General features: G+C 39.7%; 1 protein-coding gene across 2 annotated transcripts; it reads right to left on the minus strand.

Moving 5' to 3' along the window:
* Positions 1-1,699: 1,699 nt before the first annotated feature.
* ak2 (adenylate kinase 2) lies at positions 1,700-20,617 on the minus strand. 2 transcript variants are annotated; one of them, XM_085346318.1, is made up of 7 exons: positions 20,442-20,617; positions 18,134-18,259; positions 15,777-15,887; positions 14,810-14,904; positions 11,522-11,594; positions 6,944-7,163; positions 1,700-1,955 (listed from the first exon to the last, which is right to left on the minus strand). In XM_085346318.1, the coding sequence occupies exons 1-7, from the start codon at positions 20,538-20,540 to the stop codon at positions 1,948-1,950; spliced, it is 732 nt and encodes a 243-aa protein (XP_085202444.1). In that variant the 5' UTR covers positions 20,541-20,617; the 3' UTR covers positions 1,700-1,947. The 2 variants fall into 2 exon arrangements, with proteins under 2 accessions (XP_085202444.1, XP_085202443.1); XM_085346317.1 differs by lacking the exon at positions 1,700-1,955 and having other exon boundaries at positions 1,962-7,163.
* Between the last annotated feature and the right edge of the window lie 561 nt (positions 20,618-21,178).

Genomic DNA, 21,178 nt, shown 5'->3' on the forward strand with positions numbered 1-21,178 from the left:
TGAAAAAGCCCCCATCTACAGGGCACGAAAGGCCACTGAATGTTTTCATTCTTAAGAAAACCACAGTGAAATAATATGCAATGACTCAGCGGATCAACATGTTAAGGCAGTGCTCGCTCAGCACCTCGAGTAGAGTTCAGGGATTCAGACAAACCCTTCTGGCTGCAAGCAAACACCTTACAGTGATTACAATCCCTAAACAAATCTTTTAACCTGTTAAGGCCCCAGTGGTTTCATGATCTCCTCCCTTTTGCACCCATCTTTGGGTGCATGGGTGCTTAAGAGGTTAATAATCATTATCTTTCCATTTTAGATAATGCTAGTTCCTGTTTTATAATCTTTCTCTTGGATAATTGACAGTTTTATGATGAAAGCATTCTTGCTCGTGGAGATCGACTCGTTCACAAGTTCACTTTCTTGCTAACGTGTTGCTCTAAAAGATCTGTTAGTCTTTTTTTAGTGAGAGATGTGAGGCCGATGTTTCAAACCAGATTTCAAAGGTAAGAGGCAAACCTGAAAGGTTATTCAACACGGTTAGTGATATTATTATTCCTAACCCGCATGCTTACGTTCGTAATTTTTTCAATAACAAACAGAAACAGTAATGTGAAAAATATAAATTCTCCTTCACCATCTTTGGTGTCTGTTTGCTTTGTCTGTTGTTTTAGAAAGTTGGTAAAAATCACTCATTCAATAAAAACATCCTCGTGCTCTTTTGACCTTGTACTTGCACCTTTGTCCTGTTTTGGGACCTTTATCGTTTCCTCTTCAGCACATTTTGAGCATTTATCAAAATTTCCAACACTGCTATGCAGATGACATTCAGATATATATCACTCTTAAGCTCCAAGATGTTTTCAAGCAGCAGATGTTGCACACATACTTTAGCTCTATTAAAGGTTGGATGGTAAGTTTCATCCAACCTAATGAGGAGACGTCTTTGATGTGTCCCTGACAGATTTGCGCCTATGGTCATGGAAACTGGCTCCTCTCACCAAGCTGAGTTCCACTGTGCTGTGCTCTGAACTGTGGGGGGTGATTATTTATGCCTTGATTTCATCATATTTGGATTATTATAAGTGTTTCTGTCAATCACTTTTACGCACAAACTCACCGATTCTTACCAGATTTGTATTTCTTTTAATAAAAATAAGCCATTTTATGCAGTATTTAAATTTATTTTACTTTGACTTGTGGTCATTGCGCCGCTTTAAAAACAAACAAGCTTTTCCTCTGTTTAACTGAGGTCCTTTTACTGTATTGAGCAATTTTGTCATCCTGTATTTATTTTACTGAACTACCTTTAGGCTATTTTCTATATGTTGTTTTCAATTTCTGAACTTCTGAGATAAATTGAAAACATCTTATGAGCAAGTCCAATTTAGTGTATTTCTCATCATTCATATAGATCCTCGATCCTTCAGACATCAGTGTGTGATATGTGGAACTGTTAAATAGGAAGTCACTTCATTCCTCACTGCACACCATTACTGATAGCCTGACTTTAACCCTAACCTTTTTATGTGTCACTTCAGGTTATGATATGTCAAACGACAAGCAACAAATGTGCGGACACTCGATAGAAAATGTGCATGAAATGTCACGGTACTCATACACGATATTTTATGATTTTATTTCTCGGATTAAAGGCCAAGTGAATTTGAGACTGGAGTGAAAAACAAAATGCACAACATTTGATGATTGTAGAAAAGCAGGAAATTTATTAGAAGGGAAAACATGAGGATTGTGACAACAAGATGGCTTCGTTTATTCCTGTCATGATCTACTTGAAATAGAAATGTGCAACAAAAACCCCAAAACAACCTTAACTTATTCAGTCTAAGGAGTCCCCTCTTATTGCCTGCCCCTCCCCTCCGTTTTTCTGCCCACCTGAGCTGTTTGCCAGCTCCAGTCCTTCGCCTCGGTGGGCATGACGCAGCTCTGAACTCAACCAGCTGGAAGACAAGGGGGAGAAGGAAAGAAAAGTTTTGAGTGAATTTCTAGAGAAAACGTAACCAGGCATGACTTCAAAAACAAAGCTTCCTCGGTCAAACAAAATGTACCTGCCTATCTCACAAGCCCATAAAAAAATGCATTTAAGGTGGACAAAAACATCCAGACTTCGAATCAGATTAAACTATAGCACGTGTACATTTACAGCTTTCAAAGAGTGACAAAACGCATTGGAGGCATCACAAAGCACGGCATGGAATATTAAGGTAAATTTAGCATGAAATAGTCTCATTGTGTTGAGTAACAGTCTGAAATCTGCCTCCCGGGAGCGCCGAACATCTGTTGTCGTTTTTCATCACAACAGCCGGGAGAGACTAAAAATGCATCAGCATTCAAGGGAAAGAGGAAGGTAACACAGTCTGCATGCAAGAAGCTCCTACTGAACACCAGGTGACTACAGAGGAAGGAGGCGGCTCCAAAGGTCAAGGAGGAACAGAGGAGTGAAGGATGAACGCATCCACTTAACACACTGTTTGCTGCTACAACTACACATGTTTCTTTTCCAACTATTTATTTATGAGTGACTTATGTATGTATGTATGTATGTATGTATGTATGTATGTATGTATATATATATATATGTATATATTGTACTATTCTTAGTTAGTGTATTGTCTGTCTTGTCTTAATGTTGGTTTAAAATGGAGCACTGTAACAAAAAATAATTTCCCCCAGGGATCAATAAAGTATTCTGATTCTGATTCTGAACACACAAAGAGGATACAACAGGAAAACCTAAAGGCTTTGTTGTTTGTAGAAGAACATTTTTAGAAAAAAAAAATGTTTTACAGCTAAAACTGCTTCAGCGAACATAAAAATAAGTGGAAACTACAGAAACAAGATGAGATGAAACGAGATTAAACAGTATTCTTTGGAAGTCTCTATTTAGTGTGAAGGCGTTCGTTTCTTTTACTGGTTTTCCTTTTAGATCACAACTGTTTGATCTGAAACAGCCACCATCAAAACAAAAACAAAAGGTTAAATATAAAATACACCTTTTGGGAGCTGCAGAAACAAAAAAGACTGAACTTAAAACATTTCTTTGTAGTATCTACTGTTAAGGTTTTTGCAATCGTCCTTCAGCTTATGTTTGATCTTTGTGACGTCACACAAAGTGATGTCAGTGCTGAGAGCCTGAAGCACAGCAGAAACACAAGTTTAAAAAAAATAAAGTTCACAGTTAAAAATGTAACTTTTGATCTCCATTTTCAGACCTCTGAAGTAAAAAAAATAAAAATAAACAGGCATCTTTAGAGGGGAAAAAAGGAGCTTGAGATGGCTTCATTGTGTGTGTTTAGCTCACGACTCTTTAATGTGGAACTGCATTGTATATCAACCCTGCAATAAGTGATTTTGTGCCACTTAGGGGCAGCAGACCCAAGCTGAATCACTATACACACTGACATACAGTAGTGTCTTTTCCTCATTTTCTGTCACATATATACAGCACACACTGTTGCAAATACACACAGCAAGCTCATTAAATATGGCCCGAATTTCAACTACTGCACGCATGTTTCTCCACATACAGCACATATTCATATCTTTAAAAGTCCCCAGACTTCACACAACTCCAATTCAGAGATGTTTCTTTGTACTCCTGGATCTGTTTGAAGCCATTGAGAGGAAATGTGTTTCATATAGTCTTCTCAGGCACGCAGAAGCCCCACAAAACTGATGCTCAAGCCTTGATTATGAGCTGATAAAAAAAGCAGGAGATAAACCGGCTCAGTTCATTCAGTGGATGAACTGAGCCCAGTTTAAGGTAAATATGAAACTGGAAATTAGCACAGCACGTCCCCTTTTAAGTCGATACAGTGACAGTAAGAAAACACTTGCTTCTTTACACATCTTGCAGCCAAAGAACATTCAATCATTTTTTAAACTATATTTTGGTCTCGACCAACTCTAGAGGAACCATCTTGCTCTTTATCTGCTAAACATTTAATTCCAAGTCTTAGTTATCTGTAGCTGTACAGGTAGTAGGTTTTGCATGAACAGATCCCTGCTTTGGCTGAAAAATTACACCTCAAGAGTGGCAAGGTGATTGTGTTTTATCATAAAACCTAATCATAGCCGCTAAAAGTCTTCATGTCTTCCCAGAACTCTTAAAGTTTGGTCACAGTTATTTTAGGAACTAAACACCAGAGAAAAACCCCAAGAGTGCTTTTTTCTAATTACCCATCGGCAGTAAACATGCTGACTAAACTGAAATGTCAGTTATCTGGTTGCGAATCAGTCATCACGGATTCAGACGTGAAATTATCCGACAGATTCTTGGAAGCGGTTCGAACTATTAAAATTCCAGGATCAGCGTCAAGGAAACAACATGTTGGAACCAAAACTTTGTAAACGCTGCAAAAATATTACTGGTATTAACAGGCTGAGCTGACATCATGCCAAAAAGTGAGCATCCTGTTTCACAGTTAAGTACATAGTGATTAAAAAATTAAAGGTATTACGACGTATTAAAGATGAAGTGTGTTCTGGGAAACAACTTGGGGGAAGGAAGTGTCCACTTTCCACTCCTGATTCATCACTTCTGTAGCAAACTATATTAGGAAACACAAATGAGTCTTGTTCTACACTTTCCCACATATCAATAGATCGCTATTTCTGGATCCACTGTCAAGCTGTTTCCCAGCTACTGCAACCAATTTCTCTAGACCAGGGGTGTCGGACTCCAGGCCTCAATGGCCGGTGTCCTGCAGGTTTTAGATCTCACCCTGGATCAACACACCTGAATAAAATGATTAGCTCATTACCAGGCCTCTGCAGAACTTCAAGACATGTTGAGGAGGTCATTTAGCCATTTAAATCAGCTGTGTTGGATCAACGACACATCTAAAACCTGCAGGACACCGGCCCTCGAGGCCTGGAGTTCGACACATGTGCTCTAGACCCTGCCTGATAGTTGCATTCCTCCAGGCCTCTATCTTTAAGAGGGATAGGCATAACTACAAATCTTAGGACTACTGCTCATCAATCCAGTATTTTTATCATTACTTCCAACCACCAAATGATCCAAAACTGATAATGGTAATTTCTGAGCTGCAGATCAGATGATGGTTTCAGCATCTCAAGAGTTTAATAATGTATACACCTTTAAGACCTTTAAGGCTTTTAATCAGTAATCACATTTATATATTAGATAACTGATCATTTAGTTAGTGGTATGTGTGCCTCAGGCTGCTGGTATAACACACCTGGAGCAATTCCAAATGAAATACAAAACGAAAACTGTGCATTTCTCCGTGTGTGATGGACTTCTACTAAACATTTTGATAGGCTGCTCATGTTTTTGCCTTTAAAGGCAAAAGACTTGTGGTGACAAGTACTTTCCAATATCACCTCTAGTGAAGTGCAATCATACTTTTGAGCTTTTCTCTCTGCCTGCGTGCTGCACCACACCCACCGCGGGCAGCAATGTGCGGATGGGAGGCCAAAACTGAGAGAAAACGATGGTGTGGACGTAGCCTTAGGTAAAGCACAATGTCTTCTGCATCGAAAACAGAAGTGCATTAAGGATCTTTATCAGTAAGTGTGAAGATACAAGCTATTTTTTTCCTTTAAGCACTGAAAGCAATACCACTAATATGAGAGCAAACCGATGTTCCAGTCTTGATCTGCTGACTCTGTTTAAAAACATTTTAAGTCCGTGTGTGTCAGACTGAGCAGATTTGTGACTGGTTCAGCTAACATGCTGGTGTTTTCACAGTTAGCGACGGAAAAAGGCCCTCTGTGGAAAAATACGCTGACCTGACTGAAGTACACGAGGGAAAACAGCTTTAAACTCACACATAGGTGCATAAATTGTACTGCAAAACTCATTTTTGTATTTTTGGCAAATGTCGGCATTAAATTGATGCTAAACAATGACGCAACTTATGTCAGGTAAAGCTCAACTTATAAGCAGCGTTTATTTTTTTGCCATTAGAGTTAAGTGGAAATCTGATTACCAGCGAGTCTCAGAGACACAGATGGCCTTGACAAGTTAAAGCAATACTAAATATAAAAGTAGACTTTCAATCATACCCGTGTTTAGATCTGAGCGAGTTGTGAGTATCGCTGTTGATGCAAATTGCAGCAGTTGGGCACTACGGGGTTTTAAAGTACCTTAATTGTCTACTTGAGTGCGTCATTGGCCACGGGGCCAATCTGTGGCCAAGAACTCACCCTCCTGTTTTCAGAACACACCTGAGGCTGTTGCCACAAACATTACTGTGCCTCAACTTTCCCCCTGCACCCTGCTGCAGAGGTTCAGTCTGCAGACCTCTAACATCAGAATATAATTCATACTATGACACACTCCACTTCCGGTTTTGCTTTTTCTTGCACTTCAGATGCATTCAGAGACAAGAAGGAGCAGCAAGTACAGCTGGTTTGGAAAAACAGAAGATCTAATCTAACATTAGGAGAAAAGGTGAAGAAAAAAAGGCAAAGCCATTGATTAAACAAGAGCAAACCTGTCCAGCAAAGGCAAACAATATGCAACAAATGTCAATATTTTCAAAATGCGCTCTGGTGAGGAGCATCTATACAAACATGCACGGCGTTCTGCACTGCTTAAATGTCAAAACCTTCTCACATCTCTACGGTGAAAAGCAGCAGTGTGGTGCTAATCGATGAGCTCTATTTTGGCTTCTTCTGTGATGAAGAGTAACGAAAACGATTCTACATCCGCTCTGTTCCTGTAACATTGATGATGCATTGCTGCTGAATTTCTTGAGCCGTGACGGCACACCGAGTCTCCATCTTCCCCGTTTACACTTCAAAGTTACATTTTGTTGCCACTCTGACACTCGATCCACTCTTGTATAATCTCCACCACGCGGGGGGAAAGAAAACAAAACCAAAACATGAAAACAGTCAGGTGAAGGGCAATGCGGCAAAGAAGGAAAACTTTAAATGAAGAACACTTGGTCTTTACAGGCTGTGGCACGAGCGGGCATTTCCGTGGCGGCGGAGAACGCGGCTACGATGGAGGCGAAGACTACGTTTGGGTTCTGGGCAGCGTCGACGGCCGTGTGCAGACCCCTGGCACTGTAGTACTGCACCAGAGGGGACGTCTGCCGGTGGTAGGCTTCCAGGCGCGAGCGCAGGGTGTTCTCGTTGTCATCGCTGCGGCGGATCAGGGGCTCACCCGTCACCTGAGTGCAGAGTAAAAAAAAAGAAAACACATAAGACGAATCAGAAACTGTGTTCTTCTGAGTTCGCAGATCTTTATCCCTTCTGCCTTCTTTCTTGCATACACAACGGCTTCTTCTTTGTTTCTACTCTGTAAGCGAGCAAAACAGGATTTTTTGGAAATTTTTGCTTTATTTAAAAAAAAAAAAATAAATAAATTGCATACAAAATGTAAAGCACGTTAAAAGTAGAAATGCCCGACAACACGATCGGTTGTGCAAGAACTGATTAAAAATAAAATAAAAATGTAAATATCACATGACTAATCCAAAGTGCATACAATTTTACTTTATGAGTTATATTATTGTTTCAGTCTATTTTATTGTACAGTCTTTACCTTCCAACATAAAGTGAGTTGATGCACATGTTGTTGTGATTTGGTGCTATACAAATAAAATGTAATTGGAATGTAATTAAAAAAAGTAATATCTGATTTAATATAAAATGTCCTGTATTTAACTGTAAATTGTACAAATGAACTGTTGCATCGGAAACTGAGCAGATAGCGTTCGACAGTTTTCAAAGCGAAAGTTTTCTCAATTTGTGCTTGGTACAATATTTCATCAGGGGAGAAACCCCCCCCCCCCCACCTACCTTGTGAACACTTGATTTGTTGTTTCCGTTTCAATAATAAATATAGTGTTTCACCAAACATCTTTCAATTAACTATAAAAGGCACAGCACCAATGAGTTTTCAATCCAAATTGGTTTTTTTTGTCAATATAGAGTTAAAGGCAATGCATGTGCATGCACAAATAGTGCAGTAGGACTAGCATTAAGCCCTGGTCACTCATTGACCATTAAACATTGCTTTTGTGCACCAGGACGTCAACATGGCAACATGATCATTCGCAGTCAGGTTTCTACCACGTTGCCATAACTACAAAAGCTGTTGTTCCTCAAACTAATTTTTTTTAAAAGAAAAAGAAAAAAGAAAAACAGCAGAAACAGGAATCAAAGCACCGACTTAGGATCTGATGTTTTTCTGCAGAATCTCTCCTTTAAGCTATCGCATTAATCTCCCCCTGTGCTGGCTGTGAGTCCCTGTGCTCTGGCACTGATGTACGACAACAAACACTTGCAGAGACAGACCTGCTTGCAGACTCAGACTCGTGCCTGCTGTCAGCACCTGATTACAAAAGCTGGGAGTTGAACGACAAGCCGAAACAACTCCAAGGTGCAGCAGCAGTCATGTCCCACTTTTGAAACACTCGTGTTACACAGTACTTGTGGGTCCAGTCACACCTGACATTCATTACATGTAATGTTTCATGATTACCACATCACAACAGTGCAAGGTGCAAAATGTGTGCTCAAACGACACACACACATGAACCAGCTTGGTGCTAGTCTCTGCTACATTAGGTTCAACAGCACCTTAAACATCTGCACACACAGACTGAATTGTTGCAATTTTCACTAAAGCATAAAACTGTACAGTCGTTGGAACGTCAAGTATAAAACTCAAAGGAGATACTGAATAATTAAAATTAAGTCTCTCTGCTGCACATTCCTTAATCCACAGAAATCTACTCATGGAAAAAACAGGAGACAATCTCAGGAAAACTTCAAAGCTCTCTACAGTTGTTTCTCCGCATCTTCAACAGCAGAAAGAAACATGAGATTATAACTTCCAGTTGTATTGCTTCCCCTTTTTAATGCATGTGTGCAGACGGAGCACGGTTAGACTGCCAAAAAAAAAAACAAAAAAAACCAAACTTCAACTTGAGTTTATTTGAAGAGCAGACACTTCTAATGTGACTCATGTCACTTTATTAGTAACAGGATGTGTGAAAATGAACATCGAATACTACATTTCAAAGAGGAAACATGCCTCATGTATGCAAACACAGTTTTCTACACATTAGTGGTTCTTATCTAACATTCACACACACTTATACTCCAATGAATGCATTGGAGAACAACTTGCCCAAGGACACTTTTGGCATGCAGACTGAAGCAGCCAGGTATCGAACCACAAACCTTAAACCCTCCATGCACATAAACACAGGTAGTGTTTGTAATTTGGTAGTCCTTGTTCTGCCCTACAGCCACCTGAACTTGTTTTCCACCTGCAGCACATTCTGATTAAAGAAGCCCTCCAGTCTGCTGAAGAGCAGACAAACAATTACAGTCACAGCTAAAGTGCAGGTGGAATCTGAGAACGGTGGACTGTTGAATCAGAAACTCTTTGTAAAGCAGCCAACTGATATCATGGACTACCACAATGGAGACGTAAAGAGTGGAAAAGTGTTTAAGGAAAACGTGAGAAAGGACACACTGGCTGGCAGGCAGCGACTCAGCTTTTGGGTATCGGTGAAGACCTGCTAACTGTTCATCAAGTTTGATTAAATTCTGACAAACACTGCAGGAGTACTGGTTCTTGTGACGCGTGGGTGGATGACAGATAGCTCATTTTATAAGCTCATCAGTCCTTAACATAGATGAGCTAAATATAAGTCAGCAAAGAGACTTGGGGAGGTGTTAAGCTACCCGAGCGGTCTCTGTATGATAAACCCGGACATGGTCAACGCCATGTCTTCGTCTACTCACACACTGGTTGAACTCTACTTTGAAGCACACCACCATCTCACACTATTAATATAATTAAAGAAATGAAACTCTTTGTTTAAACCATTATTATTAGTTATAATCACAATTTCTACCGTCATGTTTCTAGAAAGCTTCACACTGACCTTTTTCCAAACTCATATTAAAACAGCAAATGAACTTCAGGTCTTTTTTGGTAGGCGCATTTGTGCGTGAAATGTGTTTTTAATCATCATAAAATGAACTTTTGCCATCTGCCAGGCTGAAACAACTTGTTAGCATTTTTAAAAATCAAGTTAGTAGATGGCCTAATACATGACCTTTGGTCTTTTATTTAGTACATGTGTCATAATCTCCTGTTGCAATAGCGCAGACAAGAAACTTCTCGCCGTCGCCACACAAATTTTATTCAGTTGCTGCCAGCAGACAAGTTCCCACATGCAGAAAATAAAATGAAGGAGTGAAGTATTCAACCCAATACTGAGTAACAGCCAGTGAAAAGTATTTGCCCCCTAAACCTAATGACTGGTTGTGCCATCAGCAGCAGCAAGAACTGGATTTAAGTGTTTGTATAACTCGCAATCAGTCTTTCACATCGCTGTGGAGGATATTGACGCACTCTTATTGTTGCCACATTGGAGAGTACAAGAATGAACGGCCTGTTTATGGTCCTGCCAAAACATCTCAATCAGGTTTATGTCCGGACTTTGATCAGGCCACTGCAAAACATCTTTTTAAATTTTTGAGCCAATAAGAGGAGGACTTGTTGGTGTGTTTCAGATCATAGTCCTCCTGCTTAACTCAAGTAACCCAGGGCACAAAATGATGGCTTGACATTCCAGGATTTTCTGGTCAGGAGCAGAATTCATGTTTCTATCAGTTACAAGTCATCCAGAGCCTGAAGCATGAAAGCAGACCATCACACTACATCATGTTTGTCTGCTGGAATGGTTAAAAAAAAAAATAATAAAATGCCATGTCCATTTTACTTCACATGTAACAGGATTCAAACCTTTACAAAGTTTGACTTTTGTCTCATCAGGCCACAGGATATTTTCTCTAAAGTCTTGGGGATCATCAAGATACATTTGCTAAATATCAGACGAGCCTTTTTTGTTCATCTCCCGTGGATGCCACTTTTGCCCATTCTCTTTCTTATTGTTAAATCGCTATGTTGGTGCACCACTGTTCCAAATTTGCTCCACTTTCGGATAATGGCTCTCACTGTGGTTTGCTGGATTCCCAAAGCCTTAGAAATAGTTTTGTAACACTTTCCAGACACAGACTTTGTTTCTCGGTTGTTTCTTTAGACGCATCTTTAGGCAAGACGTGTTGCTTGTGATCATGATGCAATCTTTTAGCCTACTTTGCTTTATCAGAGAGGTTGAAGAAAAATCTGGTTTATCACAGTTAATTCATGATTTTGGGGGGCGTCATTTACTTTTCCACACAGGGTCAGGTAGGTTTGGATAGCTTTTTTCAGGTAATAAATGAAATCATCATTTAAAAACAGCATTTTGTGTTTATTCTTGCCATCCTTGCATAACATCAACATTTGTTCCAGTTGATTTGTTTGCTCCACTCGTTTGTGATACATTTTGTTCTTTAAGAGCAGATTAGTGGCTCTATTTAATTGAGAAAATGTACTGAATAATCTAAAATGCATGGAAACACTGATCTAAATCTTTCTGCTGGTTTCCAGGCTGGCAGTCATTTTCGGTGGGTGGCAGTTTAGCCAGAAATGGTTTCTAAGTGGGTGGAAAGTACTTACGTCATCCTTCATGGACTCTTTGGGGGGGTTGAACTCCTCGTGGTAGGAGCGGCCGCTCGGCTGATGAATTAGTCTGGGGAAACAGAGGGAAGATGGTAAGCGGAAGCAGAGCACAGGACAAGGACGTTAAAGAAATCAGAGCAAGAGCAAAGGAGGTTTGACAACCACGGTGACTCATTAACTACTTAACGGTCCTTTTTTTCCATCCCACATGATGCCCTTGTCCTACTTGGGCTTGAAAAGGCAGCAGTCTCTTCAAAAAGGACCCCCACAGACAGAAAGATGACTCTCTGTAAACTAGATATGCTTTCTACTCAGCGTGACGTGTGAATAATGTGGAGTGGGTATAGTGAAGAAAGGGGACACCGATGAATGTCTGAAGAGACGTCTGCGTGTGGGTCAGCTTCAATTCAGGGCTCAGAGTCTCATACTGAGTGTTCTGAGACTTGTTTTGTAGATCATTAGACGTATTAATGTACTGCATAAGAACAAAAGTAAAAGGAGAGAAACACACCAAAGAAAACAAGAAGTAACAATTATAACTTATTTTCCAGTTCTCTCTCATTTCAACATGTACAGCTTATGCAAACATTAGGTCAGACCAGAAAGTAACACATTTCTGTTTCAGTTCACCAGTGCTGACTTTCTCAACAAAAGCTGAATGCAAATCTTGTAACAGTATGTATAGCAATGTAATAGGGATAGAACGAGGAATGAATAATGATGAATCAGAATTCAGAATAACTGATGCATTGTTTTGAAATGTACCAGAATAAACTCCATTACTCGCATGCATTTCCAGTTTACTTAGATGTGAAGGTCACCGAGGTTCAAAGTTATACAGCAACACCACAGGAGTTACGTGTAACCGCACAACCCTGTGGTGTTGGCGACATACATAGGTGACACGCCACCAAAGTTCACTGCAGAAGTCTCAATCAGACATTGCAGCTTTCAGCAGACTAGCATTCTGAATATAGCTAACTGACAAACCCATGAGTGCATGGCTGATTACCAAATTACTACATAATCCACATTAAAGATGTTACTTTAGTAAACTTTCATTTATAGTTACAGAAATACAAAAGGTAAAATTCACAGCACATTAATATGAACATCACAAAGTGCTTCACAAAAAAATGATAAAACTTTAAAATGAAATGTTACCACTTTGAATATAATTTGTTCTACTGATATTCAGTTCCTAAACCATGTGCGGACACTTATTGGAGCTGATATACTGACTATGGATGCCCTATTACACATTCAGCAGATGCAGACTGACATTTTGAATGACGTGGCCACTCTGTGAATGCAAGCATTAAAATCCATTCTTTTGTTAGCTTCTTCCTATGATTACAATATCTGCCTCTTCAGCTGCAAAATGCTGTGTGTTCATCACCTAGTTGCCAACTAGGGCTGTGCGATATGACCAAAATCTCATATCCCGATATAAGACATCTATCGTCCGATAACGATATAAATCACAAAAATGTAACATTTTCTGTAAATTCTGTGAATCTCGGGCAGCTCGACTTGTGTGAAGTGTTTCCAGCTGCGTGTCGTGTACCTGGAGTCGAGTGTTTTAACTGATGTATGAAACTATACATTTTTAGACATAAGTTGTAACGGCCGACGTTTTCTTTGTATTTATTACACAGCGTGCTGCGGGGAAAAGCCTGTTCTAACGTTTGAGTAAGGTTTATTTTTTAGCACCTGGCGGCTCTTTTTTGCTTCTCATCCGTAAATACTCTGCATCTTTCACGTGATTCTGTTTATTTTGAAAAGTCTCAACAGGATCTTGAGCTTTATTGTGAAAGGTTTATGTGGAAAATACACAAGCGGACACGCGGTGGTTTTACCGTTGTTGTTGCTAACGACAAGGCATAAAAACAAGCGCTTGTCCGTCTGTAGTGTGGTTATATAAGCGCTATATAAGAGAAGGAGAGAACTTTAAGAAATTAATATAGCCACTACAGTGACCATCAAAACGATGAGAAAATATTGCCGTAAACAGTTTATTTTGCGACACCACAAAACAAACGATAGCGTAAAATGAAACGATAGACGTTTTTAAATCGTCATCTGATATATATGTTATATCGAACAGCCCTATTGCCAATCCTATTTTCTGTTTAGACACAGGCTTATTAGCGGTTAGGGAATCAACAAAATCAAGAGACTACTCTGTGGGCTCATCACCTGGTAAATAGTAGCTGTGTTTACATTGAAAATCTTAATTGTGGCTGCTTGAGAGCCATGAATTAGATCAAAGTTATTCAGATATTAGAGTATCATGTTTTTTCTCTGCACACGTGTCTCTTTAGAGTTAAAATCTGGAACCAGATCATAGAACCTAAAGAAGGAAAGAAGGTGACTGGACTTCTCGGACGTTTTACGTCTCAGTCGAGAACGTTCTTTCGTTCTAAAACCAAAATGGTGGAGAGTACAAAGCATTTAAAATCTAGTTGTTGACCCACTATTGATCATGTGGCTCATCACATGGGTCAAAGTGTAAAAAAAAAAAAAAAAAAAGGCATAAGTCATTATCAGCAGCTGATACGGACACAGGCTTTCTTTCTAAGCTCTTTAGAGTATCAGCCAGGCACTGAGCAGCTGTGGTATTCAACATGTCCCATCAGGGACGGACACGTCGACTTCTCCAAGAATTGAATCTGCAAACCTTCTTGCTGCAGATGCTCAATCGCCTACAGGCTACTTTTTGCTAATCATGTGCGTTCATGCTCCATTTCTCCTTAACATCATCTCACTGTCCCAGAACCTCCCGTCCGCATGAATCAATCTACTCTACCTGAGTAGGTTTAACACGCTGACAGAATGAGGAGCTGCTCACTCGAAGGAAAATCACCAACTTGCCCTTATTGTCCACTTGCTACCCACCTGAGAAATAAACCACACTCTTTCTCTGGTCTTGAATAAATCATTTTCTGTCATATTTCTGTCAGTGCGCCCCGGGCACTGACGAGCCAATGGTGAGACTTTTCTAGTCATCTTACTACATGTAGAAGATTCCTAAAAGAATCTCTGAAAAGCTGTTTATATTACATCTTAGGTGTGAGTGTAATGTGAATACAGTGATTTATTTTACAGCCTCTGTCAGTGCGCCCCAGGGTGGCTGTGGCTACAATGTAGCTTGCCATCACCAGTGTGTGAATGTGTGTGTGAATGGGTGGATGACTGGATATGTAAAGCGCTTTGGGGTCCTTAGGGACTAGTAAAGCGCTATACAAATACAGGCCATTTACCATTTACCATACTGACTCCCACCTGCCACAGATCCTGCGAACCAGCAGAGAATCATCGACGGAGAACTCGATCACAGAGTCCAGCTTCTCGTCTCTCTTGTCCAACAAGTCGTCCAGCTTGAAGAGACAAACACAGGAAGTCAAACATAACAAATCTGCTGTAAAGTACAAACTGACTTTTTTGACAACCGACTGTATAACACTACTGTTTTCAGGTTTATGTAATTAAACTTTAATAAAAGCTTTGTTTTTCTCTGTGAAGTTTGAAGAAACTTAAAGTAGATAAGGACAATGTTCACAAAACCCTTTTAAACAGATTAATTATGCCACCTAAAACTATTTGCATCCATTAATTTTAGCCTGGTTATTCTGAGTTCTAGGTTTAATATATTTGAGAAAATAGTTTTAGAGTTTGTGTGTGTTATCAGTTTGTTAGGAAAGTTGAAACTGAAAAAAGAAAATGAAATGTAGACACTAGAAAAAGTTGCATTTCCTGTGAAAATGCAGTATGAATGCCGTATAGTGGAATCTGCTAAAAACAGCAGAAGAAGCAGAAGTGTCTGCTGAAAAGAGGCGAATAAGCTGAAATTTGTGCTAAAAGAAGTGAAGAAGCTGAAATTTTTGATGAAAAGAGTTAAAGAAGTTGAACGGTCTACTGAAAATAAAATGTTGCCATGAGTAGGATTCGAACTAGGGCCTCCCGCTCTCAGAATGGCTGTCCATCTCACTGAGCTAAAACACAGCTCACCTCGGCGAGCTAAACTGGTGATCACACTTGTAATAAAAAAAAAGTATAAAAGTTGTGAGCACCAAAAGCTGAAAAAGAAACCTACCAGCATGCTCAGTTCTCATGAATCAACATTAAAACTAGTTTGTTTAATCTCTTCATTAGCCAATCTGTATTTAAAGTAAAGCAAACTGCACGATGCTCAAGAATTATTAAATCAACATTAAAAACGCACCAAAACACTAATAAATTAAGTCCTCACCATCTCTGCTTGTTTGACCGTTCGGGGGAATCCATCCAACAGGAATCCGTTCCTGCAGGCCGGCGACTCAAGGTTCTTCTCTATGAGCTCCACAACCATCTCATCGCTGACCTGCAGGGACACAAAAACTCCTCTTTATCAAGCAACAATATTTTGGCCTTATACATTTATTTCATGTCAATACAAAATCTTTTTATACAGCAACAGGAAATGGATATTAAAGTGCACAAATATGAGCAAACAGCACCAAACTGTGAGAGTCAAACAGATGGCAGAAAATCACACCAGGAACCTCGGTTACATGCTGGGAGATGAAATGGAAACAAAGAGCTCTGCAGCAGCTGCACAAACATGTGTACAGCGCTGGACACAAATATAGAGGAAAACACACAGACGCCTAGAAATGTTACAGAAGTGAGTTTTGACATTAAAGAGACTTAAGAGGCCACAGAATCACAAACAATTTATTATGATACAGAATAAAATGGCTTTAAAAATCAACAAGATTCTCATCCCAACACCATTTCCCCCTTCAAAACAAAAAAAATAAAAATCTTGGGGTTCATTGTTCTGTATTAATTTGTGCCTCTCATATGTAAACAGTTATATACACAAGTCAGGTCAGCAGAGCATGTCCACCATAAAAGTATAACATGATTTTATAGGTGAATCTGATCCAGTCTCAAATTTTAAAGTAGTCATTATAAAGTTCATTGAACTTGATTTAATACAACTCGATTTGAATGCTACATACAGATCATGGATTGGAGTGTAGTCTTGATAGTGATCATGCAAGAGCATAAAAAACTGAACTGGAACAGACATCCGCCCGTCCACATCGTGCAGACTTCCGGGGATTTAAAAAATGCTTTTTCACTTCATGCCTCTCTTACGGTGCGTGTTCACACCGAATGTGATACACGCGACCAAAAAGCGCCAGACACCCCTAGCTGGTTGCGTGCACATTCGCACCTCGACGCGTGACCAATGCGAATTGGTCACGCTTCAAAATATGCAATTTTTTACACACGTGAAGCGGAAATGTGGGAGGAAGTAGTGCCAGACGGTATGTTTGGAAGATGGCAGCTGTCAATCTAGCGTTTGAAGAGAGTCTCCCTTCTCTATTTACTGTGGAGAGCAGAGCAGCAGCTTAAAGGACGTCCTCGCCGTACCTGGGACCATCAGGTCCTCCAGAAGAGTGAGCAGTTTGGTGAGTTTCACCATTTGCTCCCGGAGCTGCGCCTGGATGACGGCCGCTTTCGGCGGTACCACCGTCTTTCCCTCGCCCAATTTGAGGATCTGCTGTCCCGCATTGGTCCAAGCGTCGCCCGTCTAGACACCAACTACAGGCGCTCAATCCCACCTTCAGAGCGCTTCAGAGTGTTTTATACGGTAGTCCTTTATTGATACCCGCTACCTGATATATTCTCATTTGAAGTCCCAGCGACTTCCCCACAACGACTCTTTTAAGAGCCACCCATAAACCTCTAAAGAGCGATCCTGCCTTTTAAAAATGTTCTTAATAAATGGAGCTTGCCTCCAAAATAAACTAACCCCTTTTTATTCTCTTAAATAATTGGTCTTCACTATGTTCCTATATAGTAGTATATTTTTTCTTTAGTATAATATGAAATAAATTCCACATGTGTCAAGTTGTCTGTCAAGTTTGCTGTGTAGTAGAACCGAGACATTAGTCATTACAAAAATTTCAAAATAATATTACAATTCTCGGTAGAGAAAGCAGCTGGTGTCATACAGCTCCGGGTGGTTGGCTACGGCGTTGATGAGCCTTTCCTCCATATTGAATGAAGGGCTTTGGCTAGACCTGCCCCTTTGAACTAGGTCAGAGAATCACATCACCAGGTTCCTGATTGGTTGTCGCAGCGCGACTTGACACTGGAGTTCAGATCTTCCCAACTCGAGCGCGATACGCGCGAATGCACAAAATGCACCACACAAACTGCCATGCATATTTTTATTCGCGCTTCAAACGCGTCAGTTGCTTTTTCGCGACGCAAATCTGCTTCTGAATTTCGGCAGGACCCACAGTCACAATCATGCTCCTCCATTGACTTTACATGTATACCTGACATTCTGGTCGTGTCTATCACGTTAGGTGTGAACGCACCATTAGTTTTGTTTTAGCATTATTGTTGATACAATTATGTGGTTTTAATCAACTCTATTGGAACCATCACTGCAGAAAAGGAAGGAAGCAAGTAATTGTAATATAAGGAAAACATGAGATGTCATCAAAGACTCGGGATGACGAGCTGCAAAGTCAATAAAAACCTCAGAGGAGACAAAGGGACAGGAAGAAAAGTTTATAGAGAGATCATGAATAGAAGAGCAGTTACCAGTTTGCCAGAATCCATCGTCTCCTTAAGCCTCTTGCCGAGCTCGGAGCCTGAAGCCACCATGGCCCTCAGCATGTCTCCAGTAGCCAGGTGGCAAACGCAGTATTTCTCTGCTAGCCGAGGGGCCTGCAGGGGAGAGAGTGTTTTTTAATATGGAACTACTATTCATCACTACCAAACACCAACTGAAGGAAATATTTGGCTGTTGACCTAAACACTGATGAACAAATACTTCCTGCACCACTGACAAATAAAACCATGATGTAGGTTTCTGAGCATAAGGCTCTGAAAAGAAAGTTTTCAGCACCACAGACTGATCTGTGGAGCTCTCGACCTTCTAGACGGCGTAGCTTTCACTTTTTCAACTCATCTGAGGATTAAAGATTAGAAGACATTCTCTTTATATGTTGCAACTAATGAAGTCAAAGGTTATAATTTATATAAGCTCATTAAAATCATAACAGAGTGAAGATCCTTAACCAACAAAGGTGAGCTTAATTCATTTAGACAAGGCCTCAACTGCAGTAGAGCATATGCTGCATAGATGCCAGCAATGTCCAATACTTCAACATCTCCAGCTAACAATTATTTTCACCACTGACCGATTCATACTATTGATTATTCATTTAGTAAAAATTGATAATTGAGGGAATCTTGACATATCCTGAAGAAAAAAAAAAATTACATTTTTAAATGAGCCAGAACCAACAACTATCATTCCTGCTTGTGCACAACATAATTAATCATTTTCCTTTTTATTTTCACATAACGCTGTGTTTTAACTCTGTGTTGTTGTTTTTTTAAATTCTCTTAATGCATTGCGAACCTTTAATCTCTTTTGGTAAGCACACTGAGTGTACATGTAACGAAACGTGTTATAGAAATAAAATTGACGCTGAAGCTTTATTTAAAACATTTGATCGCTCCAATATCGGTGATACTAAAACGGGGTTTGCAACAGAGTGCTTTTGGGTAAACAAAGCACTCAAAACAAATGACAACACTAAACAAATCAGAGAGCAAACACATGGATCTATTCTGACAGCACGTGTCTGTGCTATCAGACACGTCCATGTGCCTGAGCAGAGAGGACTGCACAGTGAACCGCAGGACACAACGACGAAGGTCACACTGAGACAGACATCTGGGTTTCAGCGCTCTACACAGCTGCAACAGAAATCCTACCGAGTTATGTAACTGCGACACTGGAGCCTTACATGCCAATGAAATGCTGAAGAAATTCCAGTTTTGCACAATATAATTCTAAGAAAAACCCACTGATATGCAACTGGTCTTCTCAGACTTCCATCTGAGTTTTCTCCACACTAGTATTTCTGTATGACTGCTGCAGCTCTGGTTGCAGGCTCCCGGGAGGTTTCTCAAGTACTAAATGTTGGCTATTGTTTCTAATTTACAATTGATGTATTTATATGTAAAGATGAATTAGTAAAATCTGAAAAAATTAGAAATGAAGTACTATTCTGAATGATAAAGTTAAAAATAAAAAAGGCAACTGTCTTACCTGGTAAATATTTTTATTGATCATTTAGTTAAGGAATATGAAACTAAATGATTTATTTTCACCACAATTTTACAACAATAAATACAGTCAAAAGAAAATATTTACATGTAAATATCAAGAACTGTTTTCAACATTATTGTGAACAATTCACCAGTCAACAACAACACGTTATTTAAAATAAACCACAGATGCTCCGGGTTTTTAAGGAGAAACAATAGGCAAACTAATTTTAATAACAAGGTATTAAACTGAATCAGCAGGTTTTTATAAATATGGGTTTGTACTTTTCCTGCTGCTTCATATATCATATAAAAAGTTTTTCAGTTGTGAACTTAAAACAATTTTATGCTTCTGTAGCCTGTAAACAGCACAATATACTCAATTTATAATAACAAATGTATAAACTGCTTTTGGAAGGAGTCCAGTATTAAACTTATTTCGAAATAGCACCAACAGAAAAAAAAAAGACAAACACATTAAAATAGCTGTCACAAATTTGGCTGGTAGAGGTTTCGGTATGCACTTCACTGTGAAGCTAAAAGCAGATAATGCATTGAAATTTCTCAGAAACTCAGACATTAACGGGGTCGTTGTGAGAGTAAATTTTATTATTACATAGAGGATTAGAACATATACCTAGAGATAAAGAGACTGACAGCTGGCTCTAAAGCCTGGCAGGCTAGCATTAGCACCGACCATGCTCCTAGAATACACTACTTATATTTCAGGCTAGCCGCTAACAGCTAATGCTAGCTCATTAGCTCGTCTGGATATTTCTGCTCTCACCTGAGTCCCCTTCCCAGCTCCAGGAGGTCCAAGAAGGATGGCACGAATGCCGTCCTGCACATCGGCTATCGCCTCCTTCAGCTGCGTGCTGGGGGCCATGTCAGGACCTGGGGGGGCACCGCGGCAGAAACTTTAATAAAGTCCGTCGGTGAAGTCCTGGGTAGACTTCAGCCAAGTTGGCTAGAAAAGGAAGGACCGCCGCATTCTCTTCCGCTACAATGCATAAACCCCGCCCCTTAGACTAGTGCGCTTGATTGGCTGTCAGACTGCTCTATCACCAGAACAGCTGAATGACTTGCTCAGGGCTCTGTCTATCGCTACCTGTGCCAGCTGATTGGATAGAATTCGTAAAACACCTTGTGTAACTTACGAACAGGGCTTCAATAGAAAATGCCAAATTGTAAAACAAATAAACAAAGCAGAAAAAACAACAACAGAAAAGTATGATAGTTACTTGAAACTGACGTTGAATTAAAAAAAAAACTTACCAGAATGAACACTAAACTAGAGTGCCACATAAAATAAAGGTTACACATTTATTTGTTTTATCCTTCATAATTAAACATTTCCTTTTGTTTTGCGGATTGTTTTTTTAAAAAATATATATAATTAGTATAGTATTGTTTAATGGTATTTTAAAATTGAATGACTGGTTTTTGTGACTAAATTGACATAAAGTTTACACAAATGTTCACTGTTAAAACTTTTAACATCAATAATTAATATATGAATATCAA

The sequence above is a fragment of the Diplotaxodon limnothrissa genome, linkage group LG22 (assembly GCF_057381915.1).
Source record: "Diplotaxodon limnothrissa isolate DT_005_m linkage group LG22, D_limnothrissa_male_GT1.1, whole genome shotgun sequence".
Lineage (NCBI taxonomy): Eukaryota > Metazoa > Chordata > Actinopteri > Cichliformes > Cichlidae > Diplotaxodon > Diplotaxodon limnothrissa.

Coding starts and splice junctions, on each gene's coding strand:
- ak2 (XM_085346317.1), bottom strand. CDS start 20,540: ATGGCCCCCAGCACGCAGCTGAAGGAGGCGATAGCCGATGTGCAGGAC. Junction 14,905..15,776: donor CGGTCAAACAAGCAGAGATG/GTGAGGACTTAA, acceptor TGTCTCTTCAAG/CTGGACGACTTGTTGGACAA. Junction 11,595..14,809: donor GTTCGCAGGATCTGTGGCAG/GTGGGAGTCAGT, acceptor CTGTTTCCCCAG/ACTAATTCATCAGCCGAGCG.